At 49.8% G+C, this 20,592-nt stretch overlaps 1 protein-coding gene across 12 annotated transcripts in view; it reads left to right on the top strand.

The window, feature by feature from the left end:
- ECE1 (endothelin converting enzyme 1) overlaps positions 1–13,902 on the top strand; it is a 128,782-nt gene extending 114,880 nt beyond the window's left edge. For all 12 annotated transcript variants that reach the window (XM_035308055.3, XM_078330677.1, XM_035308047.3 and 9 more), the window contains 5 exons: positions 4,030–4,140; positions 4,882–4,949; positions 5,620–5,810; positions 9,036–9,131; positions 11,059–13,902. In XM_035308055.3, coding sequence (XP_035163946.1) covers positions 4,030–4,140; positions 4,882–4,949; positions 5,620–5,810; positions 9,036–9,131; positions 11,059–11,235 — 643 coding nt within the window. In that variant the 3' untranslated portion in view covers positions 11,236–13,902. The remainder of the gene's footprint in view (positions 1–4,029; positions 4,141–4,881; positions 4,950–5,619; positions 5,811–9,035; positions 9,132–11,058) is intronic.
- The last annotated feature ends 6,690 nt before the right edge of the window (positions 13,903–20,592 follow it).

Genomic DNA, 20,592 nt, shown 5'->3' with positions numbered 1-20,592 from the left:
ATTCACCATTACTTTCAAAACCTTTTCTGGTCTCAGGATCCTTCTACACTCTTGAAAAAATTATTGGACCCACAAAAAGCTTTTTCATTTATGTGGGTTATATTGATTTTTTTTTTTTTTTTTTGAGACAGTCTTGCTCTGTCGCCCATGGTGGAGTGCAGTGGTGCAACCTCAACTCACTACAACCTCTGCCTCCCAGGTTCCAGTGATTCTCTTGCCTCAACCTCCTGAGTAGCTGGGATTACAGGTCCCCGCCACCATGCCCAGCTAATTTTTATATTTTTAGTAGAGACGGGGTTTCGTCATGTTGGCTAGGTTGGTCTGAAACTCCTGACCTCAGGTGATCACCTGCCTTGGCCTCCCAAAGTGCTAGGATTACAGGTGTGAGCCACTGCACCAGGCCCCAATTTTTATTAAAATTTTATGACAATAACTTTTCAAAAAATTAATGAAAAGAGAGGTATCATTTTACTTTTTGCAAATGTTTTGAATGTCTGACTTAAAGACAGCTGGATTCTCATATCTGATTCTGCAGTCAATCTGCTACCATATGTTGTTTTGATATATAGAAAGAATTCTTGCCTCACACAGGAATTACGTTGGGAAAGTGAGGGATATTTTAATAGTCTTCAGGTACTTGTGCATGTTATTCAGCTACTATACCAAAACTCAAAAAGTGATAATTTTTTAAAGGTTAATTGTAATATGGAATCTGAAACCACATCCAGGAACTTTTTTTCTCTTTTTTGAGACAGTCTCACTTTATCACCCAAGTGATCTCAGCTCCCTGCAGCCTCAACCTTCCCAGGCTTAGGTGATTCTCCCGCCTCAGCCTCCTGAGTAGCTTGGACTACAGGTGTGCACCACCACACCTGGCTAATTTTTGTATTTTTTGTACAGATAGGTTTCACCATATCACCCAGGCTGGAAGTTTTGTAATTTTTTTGTAAAGTTGGCGTTTCACCATGTTGCCCAGGTTGGTGTCGAACTCCTGGGCTCAAGCAATCCTCCCACCTCAGCCTCCCAAAGTACTAGAATTGCAGGCATGAGTCACCATGGCTAGCCTTCATGAACGTTTCATACTCCATTACGCTAAAATCCATTGGTCTCTCTTGCACTTTGAATGGATCTTTTACCCAGGTGTGATTTTGTGACATCATGCATTAGTCATTTGGAAAACAGTGGTTCACTGAGTTTTACAGATCTTCCAAATGGTGATACTTTCATTATGTAATATCAGGAAAAAAACTCACATTTGTTAATATCTCTGATGACCTCATGAGAAAAGCCTTTAATTGTTATTGGCAAGCTGTCAAATTTGTGGTAGCCAATATAAGTTATAGGCGTGAGCCACTGCCCCCAGTCATAATTATTAATTTCATCACATCTTGACCCCTGAATACAAGTTTTTCAGAACTTTAATTTTTGCCTGAAAAATTCAACATTTAAAAAAAGCTCATATTTTTATCATTGGCAACAGATGGCATGAGTTGTTTTCCTTGAGGTGATAAGCTCACTTTATTTATTTTAAAGAAAACATCTGCCAGATATCCAAGTCTGAAATTCTATAGTTTGCCAGTCAGCCTAAAAGTACCATCAGGGTTTCATGAAAAAAGCAGAATGCTTTATATATGGATTTCCCACTGGTCACATGAAATATTAAAAAATCTTCTGCCAGGTGCAGTGGCTCATACCTGCAATCCTAGCACTTCAGGAGGCTGAGGTGGGAGGATTGCTCAATGAGCCCAGGAGTTTAAAACCAGCCTGGGAAACACAGCAGCACTCCACCTCTATAATATTATTTTTTAAGAAACAGGCCAGGCATGGTGGCTCATGCCTGTAATCCCAGTACTTTGGGAGGCCCAGGTGGGCGTGGATCACAAGATCAGGAGTTTGAGACCAGCCTGGCCAATATGGTGAAACCCCATCTCTACTAAAAATACAAAAAATTAGCTGGGCATAGTGGCACACGCCTGTAATCCCAGCTACTCTGGCGGCTGAGACAGAAGAATCACTTGAATCCAGGAGGCGAAGGTTGCAGTGAGCCAAGATCGAACCACTGCACTCCAGCCTGGGCAACAGAGCGAGACACCATCTCAAAAAAAAAGAAAAAACACATCAGCCAGGAATGGTCACAAGTGCCTGTAGTCCCAGCTACTTGAGAGCCTAAGGTGGGAGAATAGCTTGAGCCCAGGAGTTTGAGGCTGTGGTTGATCATGCCACTGCTCTCCAGCCTGGGTGACAGAACGAGACCTTGTCTCTTAAAAAAAAAAAGGAAAGAAAGAAGTATGGTATTCAGGAGTCAAGATGTGATGAAATTAATAATTATGACCAGCACCAGTGGCTCATGCCTAGAATCCCAGCACTTTGGGAGGCCAAGGTGGACAGGTCACTTGAGGCCAGGAGTGCAAGACCAGCCTGGCCAACATGATGAAATTCTGTCTCTGCTAAAAATATAAAAAATTAGCCATGTGTGATGGCACACACCTGTAATCCCAGCTACTCAGGTGGCTAAGGCAGGAGAATCACTTGAACTGGGCGGTGTGGGTTGCAGTGAGCCGAGATCACGCCACTGCACTCCAGCTTGGGCAACACGGAGAGACTCTGCCTCAAAATAAATAGGTAAATAAATAAGCTACTTCATTAAGGATGTTGTAAGTGAACATGCTAATGAGGAACTCTGGGCTCAGCAACCACCCCAGCTGCCCTGGATCATGTCAGGCTCCAGCAGTTTTAGCCACTGTTGCTTTTGCATCACCATGCAAGTGACACAGTGGAAAAGGGAAATCACATCTTAATATTATTATGAAAACAGTTTTGATTTCGGCTGGGCATGGTGGGCTCACCCCTGTGATCCCAGCACTTTGGGAGGCTGAGGTAAGCAGATCACCTGAGGTCAAAACCAGCCTGGCCAACATGGTGAAACCCCATCTCTAGTAAAAATACAAAAATTAGCCAGAGGTGGTGGCAGGTACCTGTAATCCCAGCTACTTGGGAGGCTGAGGCAGGAGAATCACTTGAACCCAGGAGACAAAAGTTGCAATGAGCCGAGGTCACGCCACTGCTTACTCTAGCCTGGGTGACAGGAGTCCCATCTCAAATAAATAAGTTTCAATTTCATGGATCCCCTAAAAGGGTCTTGAGGACCCTCCCACCCAGGTGTCAACAGACCACACTTTGAGAACTGCTAATAGATACTGTTCAAGCCTTGACGGTGGGTAACTTTTCAAAATCTTTTTCTCTTTTCCTTTTTATTTTTTTTTGAGACAGAGTCTTGCTCTGTTTCCCAGGTTGGAGTGCAGTGGCGTAATCTCAGCTCACTACAACCTCTGGCTCCTGAGTTTAAGCAATTCTCATGCCTTAGCCACTCGAGTAGCTGGGATTACAGGTGTGGGCCACCACGCTTGGCTAATTTTTTTGTATTTTTAGTAGAGACAGGGTTTTGCCATGTTGGCCAAGCCGGTCTTGAACTCCTGGCCTCAAGTGATCTGCTCACCTCAGCCTCCCAAATGCTCAATCCCTCCAAGTGCTGGGATTGCAGTAAGTGTGAGCCACTGCTCACTGATGCTTCAAAATCTAATAGTCCTTCCTGCTCTTTTTAAGAGCCTCAGTATTCCACTGTGTGATATGATGTCATTAATTAACTGATTCCTTATTTGTTGACAGTCAGATATTTTCTAGTTTTCTCCTAAAAAACAGTTTTTTACCCAGGCACAGTGACTCATGCCTGTAATCCCAGCACTTTGGGAGTCCAAGGCAGGAGGGTGGCTTGAGGCTCAGAAGTCGAAGCTGCAGTGAGCCATGATCACACCGCTGCACTCCAGCCTAGACGACAGAGCGAGAGCCTGTCTCAAAACAGTCAGTCCTTCTGTAGATGTCCTTGTACTTGTGTGCACTTGGGCCTGGGGTGAGGGAGAGTCCTCATCTTTAAACACCCTTGATTCTAATCCGCAAGCTACCCTCTAGGCAGGCTGTCTCCACCTGCCTCCCGTCCTGTGCTGAGGCCTCCCGAATTCCTGTTGCTTGCAGGTGGAGCATGACCCCACCCATGGTGAACGCCTACTACTCGCCTACCAAGAATGAGATTGTGTTTCCGGCCGGGATCCTGCAGGCACCATTCTATACCCGCTCCTCACCCAAGTAGGCTGCCTCTGCTGCTCCTATCCCAACTCTCCCCAGCCTTCAGTGGACTCCCAGCCCAGCCCAGCCCAGCCCAGCCCTGTGGCCCATATGACCAAGCCAATCTCACCATGTGATCTTTGCCCCAGTGGTCCAGGTGGCTTGGGATGTCAGAGACGTTGCAGAGGAAGCAACATCCTCACCCACCTTCCTTCCCTCCAGCGGTCTCTGAGATCTGGAAGCCCTGCACAGTGGGTTATTGGGAGCGTCTCATGGAATCAAGAGCCCTACATAAGGGAAATGCCCCTGTGACAATGTTCTAACACAGTCAGAGCCAGGGAGTGGGGAGGGTTAAGGCTGCTGGCTCAGTTTGAATCCCACCTCTGCTATTAGATGATTTTGTGGCCCTTGGCAAAGCAATTGACCCATTCCCAGCCTTGGTTTACTCATGAATAGAGCTGGTCAGGGATGCCCATTGCTAACTCTTTTGGAAAGACTGAAGAGGACAGTTCAGTCTGTAGAGCATCTAGCACAGTGCGTGGTGCCCAGTGGGCACAGCTGACCACACAGACTCTGCCTAGCCTCTGTCTGGCTTCAGGGGCCTTGCTGGAGACTCAGGCCGTGACCACACCCCTATCCACACAGAGCCCTGTGGAATTTTGTTACATCTCCAAGCCCAGGAAGTGAAGGTCACATGCCTGGGCAAGAGTGAGAGGCCATTCTCTCAAAGCATCACCTTCTCCTTTGTGTCCTTCCCTCCAGGGCCTTAAACTTTGGTGGCATCGGTGTTGTCGTGGGCCACGAGCTGACTCATGCTTTTGATGATCAAGGTACGGGTTCTAGCTAGGCACGATGGCTCATGCCTGTAATCTCGGTGCTTTAAGAGGAGGATCGCTTGAGGCCAGGAGTTGGAGACCAGCCTGGGGCAACATAGTAAGACCTCCCATCTCTACTAAAAAAAAAATTAGGTCAGGCATGGTGGCTCACACCTATAATCCCAGCACTGTGGGAGGCCAAGGCAGGTCGATCACCCGAGGTAATCAAGACCAGTCTGGCCAACATGGTGAAACTCTGTCTCTACTAAAAATACAAAAATTACCAGGCATGGAGGCAGGTGCCTATAATCCCAGCTACTCAGGAAGCTAAGGCAAAATTGTTTGACTCTGGGAGGTGGAGGTTGCGGTGAGCTGAGATTGCACCACTGCACTCCAGCCTGGGCAACAGAGTGAGACTCTGTCTCAAAAAAAAGAAGAAAACAAACCAAGCCCTACTGAACCTTGGGCCACGCTCGGGCTTTCCCTGGATCTCCCTCCTCCATCCTCTCCTGCCTCTGACCGGCCACCCCATCTACGTCCCTCGGTGCTCACAGAGACCTCTCCCAGTGCTGGCTGGAGGATGGGGGTGGACAGATGAACCGCTTCTCACTGGGAGCGGGGAGGAGCAGCAGGTCCCCGCTCTGCCACTCCCTCCCTTGGCACGATGCCTCCCTCTGACCCACAGGACGGGAGTATGACAAGGACGGGAACCTCCGGCCATGGTGGAAGAACTCGTCAGTGGAGGCCTTCAAGCGTCAGACCGAGTGCATGGTGGAGCAATACAGCAACTACAGCGTGAACGGGGAGCCGGTGAATGGGCGGCACACCCTGGGGGAGAACATCGCCGACAACGGGGGCCTCAAGGCGGCCTATCGGGTGAGAGCCCTTCTCCCCACACATGCCCAGGCCCAGGCCTGCCTCCATCCAGAGGCCTGTTCGTAGAGGATCGTCCCGGACAGCTGGAGCCTGCGCAGCAGCCCTGCCCACTTCCATTTCCTCTTCCGAGAAAGGGGTGGTGGTGAGGACCAATTGAGAGGCTGACTATGGAGGCCTCGGTCACAGCACTTGGTACCAGAAGCCTTTGTGCTCTGAGTCTGGCCTGATAGAGACACAGGAAGGGGCTCGGGCTGGACCCGCCTGAAGAGCCTGCCTGTTCCCACCTTTGCAGGGGAAGCCACTACCAAGTCAGTCGGCAGTGGGTCTGGGAGGCTCCTGGGTCCAAGCAGCCATGGCAAGGAGCACTGGTCATGGGGCCAGTTCTGGGTTCAAGTCCTGGTCCTGGAGGAAGTCACTGAACCTCCTTGAGCCTAATTTAACTTGGCTGTGAATAGCTATTACCTGCGTTATTGGGTTGTTGGGAAGATAAGATGACTTGGACACAGCCTGACCCAGAGAGGCACTCAGAGGTGTTCGCCGAGACAGCTGTGAGAAGTAACAGGCCATGAGGGAAAACAGCAGGCAGCCTCTGTCAGAGAGATTCAGACAGGACTTCCTCCCAAGCACGGCAATAAGAGCAGAAATCCATAGAGCCATCATTTATTGAAGGCTTATTAAGTGCCAGGCTTGAAGTATTCCCAGCAGCTTTATAATTAGGTATTATAATCCCCATTTTGCACATAAGCAAACTGAGCCCAGGAACATTGGATAGGTTGCTTAAAGTCCACGAGTCGGTGACAATATATTGAGAATCTTCTACCCAGCAGGGCTGTGTTTGAAGCTCATCCTGCTCTCAACAAGCCTACACTCTTAGTGGCAGCTAGAAGGGGAAGAGAGGCAAATAAATACATAATACATCTGTAGGATGATGTCAGCTGTTCATGAGGTGATAAATGTAAACTGGGGCTCAGTAGTGAGGAATAATGGGGGGATGCTGGCCACAGCGGGCCTTCCGGGAGGTGTGACATTTGCATTGAGACCTAAATGATGAGGAAGAGCCTGGGAAAAGCTGGGGGACATGGTCTCAGCAAAAGGAAAAGCAAGTGCAGAGGCCACGAAGTACACACAAGCCTGGCATGTCCAAGGATGGGAAGAAGGGCGGGGCAGAGGGAATGCAGGGACCAGAGCACTCCAGGCCTCTGTCGGCTGAGGAGGAAGCTTGGGTTTTACTCTGGTTATGATAGACACAATAGAGTTTTTAAATAGAGGAATGACATGATTCAACTCATCCTTTAAAACAAGGGTCAGCCAGGCATGGTGGCTCACACCTGTAATCCCAATACTTTGGGAGGCTGAGGTGGGCGGATCACTTAAGGTCAGGAGTTTAAGTCTAGACTGGCCAACATGGTGAAACCTTATCTCTAGTAAAAATATAAAAATTAGCTACTTGGGAGGCTGAGGCATGAGAATCGCTTGAACCCGGGAGGCAGAGGTTGCAGTAAGCCGAGATTGTGCCACTGCACTCCAGCCTGGGTGACAGAGCAAGACTGTGTCTCAAATAAATAAATAAAAATAAAACAAGAGTTGGCTGGGTGCCATGGCTCACACCAGTAATCCCAGCACTTTGGGAGGCCGAGGTATGTGTCTCTGTGTGTGTATGTGTGTGCATCTGTGTGTCTGTGTATCTGTGTGTGTGTATCTGTATGTGTCTCTGTGTGTGTATGTGTGTGTGTGTCTGTGTCTGGGAGGTGGAGGTTGCAGAGAGCCGAGATTGTGCCAGTGCACTCCAGCCTGGGTGACAGAGTGACACCCTGTCTCCAAAAAAAAAAAACGAGTCACTATAGCCCATGGGCCAAATCTAGCTGTGAGCCTGTTTTTGCAAGTGAAGTTTCTTGGGGTCACAGCTGGCTCCATTTGTTTCTATGTCTGTGGCTGCTTTTCTTTCTTTTCTTTTTTTTTTTTTTTTTGAGAGGGTATTACTCTGTTGCCCAGGCTGGAGTGCTGTGGTGATATCTCAGCTCACTGCAACCTCTGCCTCCCGAGTTCAAATGATTCTCCTGCCTCAGCCTCCTAAGTAGCTGGGATTACAGGCAGGCACATACCACCACACCCAGCTAATTTTTGTATTTTTAGTAAAGACAAGGTTTTACTATATTGCCCAGGTCTTGAAGTCAAGCTCAAGTGATCCACCTACCTCGGCCTCCCAAAGTGCTGGGATTACAGGCGTGAGCCACTGCACCTGACCATGTGGCTGCTTTCATGCTGCAGTAGCAGAATGAAATCATTGCAACTGAATCATTGCAACGGTGACCGGCAGCCCACAAATCTTAATGCACTCACTCTCTGGCCCTCCACAGAAAAGGTTTGCCAGCACCTGCCTCCTGAGGTTCACTGAAGTTGCTTTGCCAGGCGGGGTATGGAATTGAATCAGCCTAAGTCAGAAGACTGATGAGAAAGCTGTCGTGAGGTTGTCCAGGCAGGAGACGGGGTAGACCAATGGGAAAGGGGAGCAGTGGTCAGTGTTTGGTCTGAGAAAAGGAGGAGAATTGAAGCATTCTGGGTTTGGGGCCTGGGACATTGGATGGTGGTACCATTGACTATGATGGGGAATGTGTGTGTGTGTGTGTGTGTGTGTGTGTGTGTCCGTGTGTGTGTCCTGATGATAGTGGTACCATTGACTGTGTTAGGGAAAGAAGTGTGTGTGTGTGTGTGTGTGTGTGTGTGTGTGTCTGTATGTGTCTCTGTGTGTGTATGTGTGTGCATCTGTGTGTCTGTGTATCTGTGTGTGTGTATCTGTATGTGTCTCTGTGTGTGTCTGTGTGTGTATGTGTGTCTGTATGTGTATGTCTGTATCTGTGTGTGTCTGTGTGTGTGTGTCTGCGTGTCTCTGTGTGTGTGTGTATGTGTGTGTCCTGTCTATTTGTGCCATGCTAAGTTTGAGCTGCATCTTGGCTGTCCAGCTGGCAGAGTTGAATATACACCTCAGGGAAGAGGCTGGAGCTGAAGGTATAAATGTGAAAGCCATCAGTGCATAGAAAGTATTTGAAGCCATAGGGCTGAATGAGTGCAGATCAAGAAGAGGGCTTCCCTAGGCTTAGCCCAGGCCCAGATCCCCAGAAACTGGTCCCTGCCCCAACATGGGGGAGCTCCCTGAGACCTCCATACCCATCCCCTCCTTCACCACCTGCCATGGGAACCCTGAGCTTTGGTGTTCTCTCCTCCCAGGCCTACCAGAACTGGGTGAAGAAGAACGGGGCTGAACAGATGCTGCCCACCCTGGGCCTAACCAATAACCAGCTCTTCTTCCTGGGCTTTGCACAGGTGAGTTCATTAGGAAAACATGTCACGCATGGTACATGCTGCCATCTCGATGTTTCAAGAGCCCAGAGAGCCAAAAGGCAAGTTCCCCACAGATTGAGAACATCCTAACTCACTGGACTGTGCACAGTATATCTGCCCTGTCATTAGAGACACACACAGAAGGGCCAGGAGTACTAATGAAGGGATTCCTGGATCTGGTGAATGAGAGGATGAGGTGACCACTCAGGGCCCTTCTGGCTCTAGGGTTCTAGAGATTTCTTTTTTTTTTTTTTTTTTTGAGATGGAGTTTCACTCTTGTTGCCCAGGCTGGAGTACAACGACGTGGTCTCAGCTCACTACAGCCTCCGCCTTCTGGGTTCAAGTGATTCTCCTGTCTCAGCCTCCTGAGTAGCTGGAATTACAGGGGCCCACCACCACCCCTGGCTAATTTTTGTATTTTTAGTAGAGACAGGGTTTCACCATGTTGGCTGGGCTGGTCTCAAACTCCTGACCTCAGGTGATCTGCCCACCTCAGCCTCCCAAAGTGCTGGGATTACAAGCGTGAGCCACTGTGCCTGGCTGAGATTTCTTAAATTGAAGATGCCCAGCCAGGCACAGTGGCTCACACCTGTAATCCCAGCACTTTGGGCAGCCAGGACAAGCAGATCACCTGAGATCAGGAGTTCGAGACCAGCCTGGTCAACATAGTGAAACCCTGTCCCTAAGAAAAAATACAAAAAAAATAGCCAGGCATGGTGGTGGCCACCTATAGTCTCAGCTACTCAGGAGGCTGAGGCACAAGAATCAGTTGAACCCAGGAGGCAGAGGTTGCAGTGAACCAAGATCATACCACTGCACTCCAGCCTGGGACACATAGCAAGATTGTGTCTCAAAAAAAAAAAGATGCCCAGGTCATCCCTTCAGTCGGCATTTAGCTGGTAGTCTTCTGCTGGCACTCAGAGCTACCAGGCCATTAGAAAATTTGTTCTGCCCAGGAAATGAGATATATGGACTAAATCCAGGCATTTCCAACTGGTGTTTGGACACAGTCCTTTGTTCAGATGGAATCGAATGCAGGTGCCTCAGATAGAGATGCTGGACTGGCCGGAGGAGAACAGTTTGGAGACAGCTGTGTCAGAGGCTGTGGGCATGGGGTGGCACATGCCCACCCTACACAGCCCACTGTCTCTTCCCGACCCACTCAGGGAGCCCTCCTGACTCCTGGGATCTCAGAATCAGGTGGAGGCTCATTCCTCTGCTATTGTATTTTCTGGGTTTTGTTTTTTTGGAGACAGATTCTCCCTCTGTTACCTGGACTGGAGTACAATGGCACGATCTCTGCTCACTGCAGCCTCCACTTCCCGGGTTCAAGCAATTCTCCTGCCTCAGCCTCCCAGGTAGCTGGGATTATAGGCACGCACCACCACGCCCAACTAATTTTTGTACTTTTAGTAGAGACGGGTTTCGCCACGTTGGCCAGGCTGGTCTCGAACACCTGGTCTCAAACAATCCACCCACCTTGGCCTGCCAAAATGCTGGGATTACAGGCATGTGCCACCACGCCCAGACTTTTTTGTTTTTTGAGACAGGATCTCACTCTGTCACCCAGGCTGGAATGCAGTGGCACAATCTCAGCTCACTGCAGCCTCGACTTCCCCAATGCAGTGATCCTCCCACCTCAGCCTCCCCAGGAACTGGGACCATAGGCACACACCACCACACCCGGTTAATGGGTATTTAAAAAATTTTTTTGTAGAGATGGGGTCTTGCCATGTTCCCCAAGCTGGTCATGAACTCCTGGGCTCAAGAAGCTCTCCCACCTTGGCTCCCAAAGTGCTGGGATTACAAGTGTGAGCCACTGTGCCTGGCTTCCCCTGCTATTGTAAGCAGGGTGATGTGGCAGCCCCAGGGCCCGCAGTGACCCTGACCTCTCCCTGTTGCTTCAAAGGTCTGGTGCTCCGTCCGCACACCCGAGAGCTCTCACGAAGGCCTCATCACCGATCCCCACAGCCCCTCTCGCTTCCGGGTCATCGGCTCCCTCTCCAATTCCAAGGAGTTCTCAGAACACTTCCGCTGCCCATCTGGCTCACCCATGAACCCTCCTCACAAATGCGAAGTCTGGTAAGGATGAAGCGAAGACAGCCAAGATGGAGGAGCTGAGGATGAGCCCCCCCGTCCAGCCTCCAGGGCATCACTCAGCCCGCTTGGCCACCCAGGGCCCTGCTTCCCCGCACTGGAGGGTTTTCAGCCAGAATGGAGCCCGGAGTGTTGGCTGTCAACATGACCCTCGATCTGATCCCCTTTGAAGACACGGACATCCCAGGCACGCGTGCGCCACCTTCAGCGGGCATTCAGGTGTCAGGCTGGTGGCTCATCAGGCCTGGGCCCCATGCTGACAAGCGCCAGATACACCACAAATACCACTGTGTCAAATGCTTTCAAGATATATTTTTGGGGAAACTATTTTTTAAACATTGTGGAATACACTGGAAATCTTCAGGGAAAAATGCATTTAAAACACCTTTTTTTTAAAGGAAAGAATTGGTATATTTATTATGTTCTGTTTTTCTAAATAACCTGTGGACAAGGGAAACCCCGCTGACTTACTCCCTGTCTTCCCCACTCACTGTGAGGCTGGGCTGAGGCAGGGAGCCCTGGGCCACAGAGCCAGTCTCTGAATTGGAGAGCTGCCTCAGCCCTTGGGATGTGTAATTTCAGCTCCTGTCACCTCATGCGGAGGCGTGGAGACCAGTATAGGTGTGGAGGCCAGGCAGAGGGAGGAGCCAGCTCTTGGAGCTTAGCTCGTGGACACTGCCCCTTCAGCTAACCTGCCCCCATCCCGACAGTGGGAGCCCTAGCAGGGAAGTTCTAATCCCCAAAGCCGCAGCAGGGGACTGATGGCTATGGCAGAATGAGGCCAGGTCAGGACCCTGAAAAACCACCTGGGGGCACCAAGCACCCTGAATCCAGACTGCAGGAGCCCTGCGGGGTGAGACTCCGTCCGAGATACACTGCTGGCCACAGATGTCCCCCTCTCAGCCCCACATTTTCAGGCTGTCCCATGTCCATCTCAGGGGCCAGTTACCTCTCTGCCGCAGTCCCCCAGCCCAGCCCAGGGTCTATCTGGCCAACCCTCTTCCCCAGAGAAAGGAGAAAAGAGAAAACAGGCCAAGTGTGATGGTTCACTCCTGTAATCTCAGTATTTTGGGAGGCTGAGACGGGCGGATCACTTGAGATCAGGAGTTTGAGACCAGCCTGGCCAATGTGGTGAAACCCCATCTCTGCTAAAAATACAAAAAAATTAGCCAAGAATGGTGGTGGACACCTGTAATTCCAGCTACCCAGGAGGCTGAGGCAAGAGAATTGCTTGAACTCAGGAGGCAGAGGTTGCAGTGAGCTGAGATTGTGCCACTGCACTCCAGCCTGGGTGACAGAGCGAGAGTCCATCTCAAAGAAAAGAAAACAGCTCTCACCTCCCACAGGACCTACATCTTCCCTCTGAGCACCATCGTCCATCACATGGCTGGGCCTGGCTCCTGGGACCGGTCCTCTTAGTGCCTTATTTGAGGCTGCGGCCCCCAGTCTCCACCCCCAGGAGGCAGCCTCTGCCCCTAGATGCCCCTTGGCTCCTCAGTGCAGCCCCCAGGTGTCCTAATGGAAACACAGGCCATAGCCCCATTCCCCCAGTGCCTGCAGGGCTGCCCCCAACGGCTGCCCATGAGCTCTGTCCTGCAGGTTCGTGACACTGGGCTTCAGGAGGCTGTGGAACCACTGGACTCGTCCTGGGCTGCCGTCCATATCCACCCCTGGGTTGAATCAAGACATGCTTGTAGCTAGATGGATGGACTCTCCTTTGAGGGATGCTTTTAGCCAGGGGATGTTGTAAGAAGTTTCCTCAACCCGCTCTGGCCTTGGTGTCTGTCCCCTCCCTGCGACACAGCTTCTCCAACAGCAGATTCATGGGCTCCACCAAGTGGAAGCACCTGGAGCAGCCGCTGCCATCCAGTGGGAAAGCCAGGCCCCAGGACGGAGGCAGGGGCGGTACATGCCCTCCACAGCTGAGGTTTTCCCACCTCAGCAGCCCAGGCCCCCTGGCCCAGCCCTGCCTGGACAGTGCCCTCCCCTCACCTGAGAAGCTGGAATCCTCCTTCCCAAGAGGAAGTAGACAGCACAGGGACAGCCCTGCCACCTTGGGGTCAGCCTCCAAGTTGGTGCAGGGTGTCGAGAGTGGATTCCAGATGGAGGCCCTGGTCCCAGCATGCGGCAGTCCTGGTAGCTCTGCAGAGGAGACAGGAACCCGAGAAGGAGCTGGAGCAGGAGCAGGAGCTGGCTGCTGTGTCCTTGCCACATGGAGGCGGGCTTCTTCTAGCCATGGTGTCCTCTGCCTCCCCTCCACAAGCCCTCTTGCCTTCCACATGGAGGGAGGAGGTCCTGCAGCGTCAGCACCAGCACCATGGGCTTGGAGTCCCTGGACAGAGGCAGGTGTCCCGGGGCTGGGGGTGCAACCTGAGGGAATGGAGACTGCACTCATGGCTCAGGTCTGCTGGGGCTGGCAGGGAGCTAGGAGAGAAGAGGGCTCAGGCCCAGCAGGGATGGACACCCCGCCACTGCCACTACCCGCTCCAAAGCTTTAAGGAAGATAAAGTGAGACCCCTCCCCTTAGGCCAGCTTCTCCGTGGGTGCGTGGACATGGGATTGGGAGCTGGGAATCTATTTTTTGTATTATGATGTTTTGTGCTACTGTAGTTTTGGTGTGGCACTATTGTGATTGAAATAAAGTACTTGTACAGAGGGCCATGTGTCTGGGTATCTGTCCTCCCAGGGTGCTGTATGTCCTGTGAGGCTGGCACAGGGTTGCCCACCCTAGCCTCTTCAGGGCTGGGTGCACCTGCCCCCAAGAGCAGGAGCCTTGGATCCTGACAAACGCCAGAAGGTTACTCAGTACCTGTGCCCCCAGCCACCCTTCCTTCACCCACGATTGTGTGAGCACCCCCTGCTGGTGAGAATAATGCACATCACCACCTGGGTCCAAGAGGCCTCCTGGTAAAAATAATTTTTCTGTTATCTTCGAGCAAGGGAGTTTCCAGGTCTCAGATGCTTGGGCAGAGAAGGCAGTAGGGAAAGTCAAAGAAAGGTTTAGGGAGGGCCGGGTGCAGTGACTCACACCTGAAATCCCAGCACTTTGGGAGGCCAAGACATGTAGATCACGTGAGGTCAGCAGTTTGAGACCAGCCTGACCAACGTGGTGAAACCCCGGCTCTACTAAAAATGCAAAAATTAGCCAGGTGTGATGGTGCACACCTGTAATCCCAGCTACTCGGGAGGCTGAGGTGGGAGAATCACTTGAACCTGGGATGTGGAAGTTGCAGTCAGCTGAGATCACACTACTGGACTCCAGCCTGGGTGACAGGGTGAGAGTCCATCTCAAAAAAAAAGAAAAAGCAGGGCACGTTGGCTCACACCTGTAGTCCCAGCACTTTGGGAGGCTGAGACAGGTGGATCACTTGAAGTCAGGAGTTTGAGACCATCTGGCCAACATGGTGAAAGCCCATCTCTACTAAAATTACAAAAATTAGCTGGTCTCGGTGGTGCATGCCTGTAGTCCCAGCTACTCAGGAGGCTGAGGCAGGAGAATCACTTGAATCTGGGAGGCGGAAGGTTGCAGTGAGCCAAGATCGTGCCACTGTACTTCAGCCTAAGTCACAGAGCAAGACTCTGTCTCAAAAAAAAAAAAAAGAGTTCAGGGAAGGGTCCCTGATGTACACTGTGCCTCCTGGGGGCTGCATATGCTCTTCGCTCTGCCTGTAATGTTCTTGCCTGATACACTCCTACCCAACCATGAAAGCCCAGCTCAGCATCTCCTCCTCTAGGAAGCCCTTCCTAACTTCCCAGTCAGTATCAGGAAACACACAGGCTTCCTTCTCCTGTCAGAGTGTGTGAGTTTGCTACGGCCACCCTAACAAAGTACCACAGACTTGGAGGCTTGCACAACAGGAATGTGGGGTCTCAGTTCTGGAGGCTCCAAGTCCAAGATGAAGGTGTTGGCAACACTGACTCTTGAGGGCTGCGAGGAAGACTCGGTTCAGGCTCTCCTGGCTTCTGGCAACCTTCGGTGCTCCTTGGCTTGTAAAAGTATCAGCCGACCTCTGCCTTCATCTTCATGTGACATTCTCCCTGCATGCATGTCCATCTCTGTCCAAATTTCCCCCTTTTGTGAAGACACCAGTCATACTGGATTAGGGCCAACCCTGATGACCTCATTTTAGCTAATTACATCAGCAATGACCGTATTTTCCTTTTTTTCTTTTTTTTTTTTTTTTGAGATAAAGTATCGCTCTGTAGCCCAGGCTGGAGTACAGTGGTGCAGTCTCGGCTCACTGCACCTGCCACCTCCCGGGTCCCAGTTCAAGCAATTCTCCTACCTCAGCCTCCCAAGTAGCTGGGATTACAGGCACAAGCCATCATGCCCAGCTAATTTTTTGTGTTTTTTAGTAGAGATGGGGTTTCACCATGTTTGCAAGTCTGGTCTTCAACTGCTGACCTCATGGTCTGCCCACCTTGGCCTCCCAAAATGCCGGGATTACAGGTGTGAGCCCGTGCCTGGCCCAGTTTTTTTTTTTTTAGACAGTCTCACTCTGTCCTCAAGTGATCCACGTGCCTTGGCCTCCCAAAGTGCTGGGATTATAGGCATGAGCCACCACATCCAGCCCCTATTTTCAAATAAAATCACATTCTGGGATGCTGGGGTTTAGGACTTCAAGACATGAATTTGGAGGGGGAAGACAATTCAATCCATGACACAGAGGTCCCAATTCTCTGGGCTGTGGAGGTGCCAGCACCATCTCCAGTGGCCCAGTGCCTGGCTGGGGACCAGGCACATAGCAGGGCACAGTGACTGTTGGCTACATGGACAGGAGACAGAAGGATACTGGAGGGTAGATGGCCATCAGCAATGTGTAACTCAAGGGACCACCCCCCAATGTACCAGTGCCTAGGGTAACCAGAGAAGATTTCCTGGAGAGGGAAATTCTAGCTGAGCCTTAACCCGGGATTCACATCCCATGGTACCCATGGTAGACAGAGTGACATCCTGCACAGGCACCTGTGCCAGGGACAAAACTCACCCGGACTCTGTTCCTGTCTTGCTTTAAAAGGAGGGAGTCAGCCAGGTGCAGTGGCTCACACCTGTAATCCTAGCACTTTGGGAGGCCAAGGTGGGCAGATAACCTGAAGTCAGGAGTTCGAAACCAGCCTGGCCAACATGTTGAAACTCCGTCTCTACTAAAAATACAAAAATTAGCTGGGCATGGTGGTGCATGCCTGTAATCCCAGCTACTCAGGAGGCTGAGACAGGAGAATTGCTTGAACCCGAGAGGTGGAGGTTGCAGTGAGCCAAGATTGTGCCACTGCACTCCACCCTAGTGACAGAGCAAGACTCCATCCCAGAAAAAAAAGAAAAGAAAAATGTTTTTGAAATCATGGAAGAATTTTAATTTTCCTCATTGATATTCTTGAACCACGCTTCATTTCCAAATATATACAATAACAAAGCCATACTTACACCTAACGTGATACAACTATCCTGTATGCAACCAAAAACACACCAACCCTTCCCCAGGAGAAATGCAAAACCCTTGGATAATGTTCACTCTTCTCTTTTGATATCCTGTAACTTAAATACCACAATAAAAAGTTAACTATTATTTTCTTATTTTGAGACAGGATCTCACTGTATCACTCAGGCTGGAGTGCCGGTGGTGCGATCTTGGCTCACTGTAGCCTCTACCTCCCAGGCTCAGGCGATCCTCCTACCTCACACCCCCTAGTGTAGCTGAGACTACAGGTGTACGCCACCACTCCGGACTAATTTTTTTGCATTTTTTCTAGAGACAGGGTTTTGCCATGTTGCCCAGATTGGTCTCAAACCCTTGGCCTCAAGCAGTTGCCTGCCTTGCCCTCCCAAAAGGCTGGGATTACAGGCATGAGCCACCACACCCAGCCTAAATTATTATTAATACATCTTATGTTAGATGATAAGGGAATAAGAGGGAAGAAAACAAAAATATTTGGCTGATCTATATATAAACATTCATAACAAAATAAGTAAGAAATAGTCATGGTTATTATTGTCCTCATTTCTGCAACTGGCCATGTGGTTGGAGCTGGTCTTTATAATTTCCGTCTTCCACTGCCCTTTCCATATTTCCTTTTCGCTCAGCAAGCATGTCATCTGGTCATGGTTCTTTTCCTGGCGGGGTGATCCAAACCTTCGTTCCCGAAATTCCTGGACCATCAACGGTCCTGCCTGAATTGGGCTGTTGTCGTTTTTGTTTACTTTAGTCACAAGACGTGGTACCGACGCTTCTCCACTTAGAATGAGGTTATGTCCTGATAAATCCATTTTTTTTAAGACAGGATCTCACTCTGTTGGAGGGCGGTGGTGCAGTCTCGGCTCAGTGCAGCCTCAATTTCCCAAGCTCAGGTGATCCTCCCACCTCAGCCTCCACGCACTATCACACCCGGCTAATTTTTTTATATTTTCAGTAGAGACGAGGTTTCACCATGTTGCCCAGGCTGGTCTCAAATTCCTGGGTTCAAGTTCACCCGAGTGCTGAGATACATTTGTGAGTCACTGCACCTGGCCCTGATAAATCCATCCTAAGTTGTAAATATCCAAAAATGAAAATGCACTTAATGCATCTAACCTATTGAACATCATAGCTTAGCCTTAAATATGCTCCGAATACTTCCATTCGCCTACAGTTGAACAAAATCATCTAACACAAAGCCTGTTTTTGTTGACTAAATATGTTGACTGTCTCACATAATTTACTGAATACAGCACACTGTAGAATACGGTATCAGCTGTCTACCCTCGTGATCATGTGGCTGACTGGGAGCTGCGGTCACCGCCACTGCCCAGCATCATGAGAAAGCATTGTGCTACATAGAGATAGCCCAGGAAGAGATCAAAATTGAAAAGTTAAAGCACATTTTCTCGTGAATGCATATCACTTTTGCCCATCGTAAAGTAAAAAAAATCAAAAGTCAGTTGGGCGCAGTGGCTCACACCTGTAATCCCAGAACTTTGGAAGGTTGAGGTGGGTGGATCATGAGGTCAGGAGTTCAAGACCAGCCTGGCCAAGGTGGTGAAACCCCATCTCTATTAAAAATTCGTCAGGCATGGTGGCAGGCTCCTATAATCACAGCACTTTGGGAGGCGGAGACGGGATGGATCATGAGGTCAGGAGTTCAACACCAACCTGGGCAACATGGTAAAATGCTGTCTCTACTAAAAATAGAAAAAAAAAAAAATAGCTGGGCATGGTGGTGAGCGCCTGTAATCCCAGCTACTCAGGAAGCTAAAGCAGGGAATTGCTTGAACCCAGGAGGCAGAGATTGCAGTGAACCAAGATCACACCACTGCACTCCAGCCTGGGCAAGAGCGAGACTCTCTCTCTCAAAAAAATGTATATATTGTAAGTCAAACAATCATAAGACAAAGACAGGCCCTAAGGGAGCTCATGTGTTCCAGACATACTCTTCCTTACTCTGTTGTGTGGCAGCAATATAATTTCCCCTTGGTAACCAAGATCGGTCATCCCAGACAGTTCATTGACCTCCTTTGCCTCTTAATTCTGGGCATGGGGAGCCCAGCACGACTGAGTGGCAATCTCAACCTTCTGTTCAATGCAATCATTGTGTTGCCTAGTGGAAGTATTTCTCCCTTTGGAACCAAAACCTCTAAACTAGCAGATCCTAAGGTCACGGGGACGGGAAGCAAAAATGCTGCTAGTGCATCAATAGGGATAAAAGTGAGTGGAGCCACTCCTAACTCCTGCCCTTTGACTCCTGGCCCCATGAAACCTGGCTATAAGAGAAATAGCACCATATGCTGGACACTGATTTAAAGGATATACAGCATCCTGGAGGGCACTGCTCCAGCCCTGCCAGGTATTGTCACCTAGATGGCATTGTCACTGAGTCTTCAAAAGGCAATTCACTACTCTATCAAATCAGTTGCTTCAGGATAGTGAGAAACATGGTAAGACCAGTGAATTTCAGTGAATTCCATATGGTGAGTTCATGACCAGTGAATTCCAGGCCCATTTCCACATTTCATGTGCAGGGAAGTGAGTTGCTTGATCAGAAGCAATACTGTAAAAGTCCATGGATCTGGGTGTCGTGGCTCATGTCTGTAATCCCAGTTCTTTGGAAGGCTGAGGAGGGCGGATCACCTGAGGTCAGGAGTTCAAGACCATCCTAGCCAACATGGTAAAACCTCGTTTCTATTAAAAGTACAAAAAAATTAGCCAGGCATGGTGTCACGGAACTGTAATCCCAGCTACTCAGGAGGCTAAGGCAGGAAAATCACTTGTACCTGGGAGATGGAGGTTGCAGTGAGCCGAGATCGCACCAGTATACTCCAGCCTGGTCAACAGAGCAAGACTACATCTCAAAAAAAAAAATAGGCCGGGCGTGGTGGTTCATGCCTGTAATCACAACACTTTGGGAGGCCAAGACAGGTGGATCACAAGGTCAGGAGTTCGAGACCATCCTGGCTAACATGGCGAAACCCCGTCTCTGCTAAAAATACAAAAAATGAGCCAGGTGTGGTGGCTCGTGCCTGTAGTCCCAGCTACTCGGGAGGCTGAGGCAGGAGAATTGCTTGAACCTGGGAGGTGGAGGTTGCAGTAAGCCAAGATCACACCACTACACTCCAGGCTGGGTGACAGGGAGAGACTCTGTCTCTAAATAAATGAATGAATGAATGAATGAATAAATAAATAAATAAAAGTCCATGGTTGGTAGTTTTAGCACTATTGTTTGCAGGGAAGACAAATCCATAGCATATCCAGAGTGAGTATCTATTCCAATAGTGTTCCTTCCATGATAGAAGTGTTACAGTGTAGTTAACTTGCCCCCAGGTAGTTAACTAATCACGCCAGGGAATGGTGCCATTATCCGAGGCTTAGCATTGGCCTTGACTGCTGGCAGATGGGCACTCTGTAGTGTCTGTAGCCAGGTAGACCTTGGTGAATGGAAGTTTGTATCATTGAGGCTTTGCCTAATCCTACCCTGCCACCATGGCCACTTGGTTTCTGAGCCCACCGGGTGATAACGAGTTGCTTGAGAAAGAAGCTGATTGGAATATACAAAATGGATCATCCTATCGACTTGGTTATTATTACTATTGAGACAGAGTCTCACTCTATTGCCAAGGCTAAAGTGCAGTGGTATAATTTTGGCTCACTGCCACCTCAACCTCCCGGGCTCAAGTGATCTTCCCACCTCAGCCTTCTGAGTAACTTGGACTACAGGAATACACTATCATGCCTAGCTAATTTTTGTATTTTTTGTAGAGATGGGATTTCACTGTGTTGCCTGTGCTGGTCATGCACTGGCACGATCTCGGCTCACTGCAACCTCTGCCTCCTGGGTTCAAGTGATTCTCCTGCCTCAGCCTCCCAAGTAGCTGGGA

The sequence above is a fragment of the Callithrix jacchus genome, chromosome 7 (genome assembly GCF_049354715.1).
Source record: "Callithrix jacchus isolate 240 chromosome 7, calJac240_pri, whole genome shotgun sequence".
Classification (NCBI taxonomy): domain Eukaryota; kingdom Metazoa; phylum Chordata; class Mammalia; order Primates; family Cebidae; genus Callithrix; species Callithrix jacchus.
This window is presented reverse-complemented; position numbering and strand designations above follow the sequence as displayed.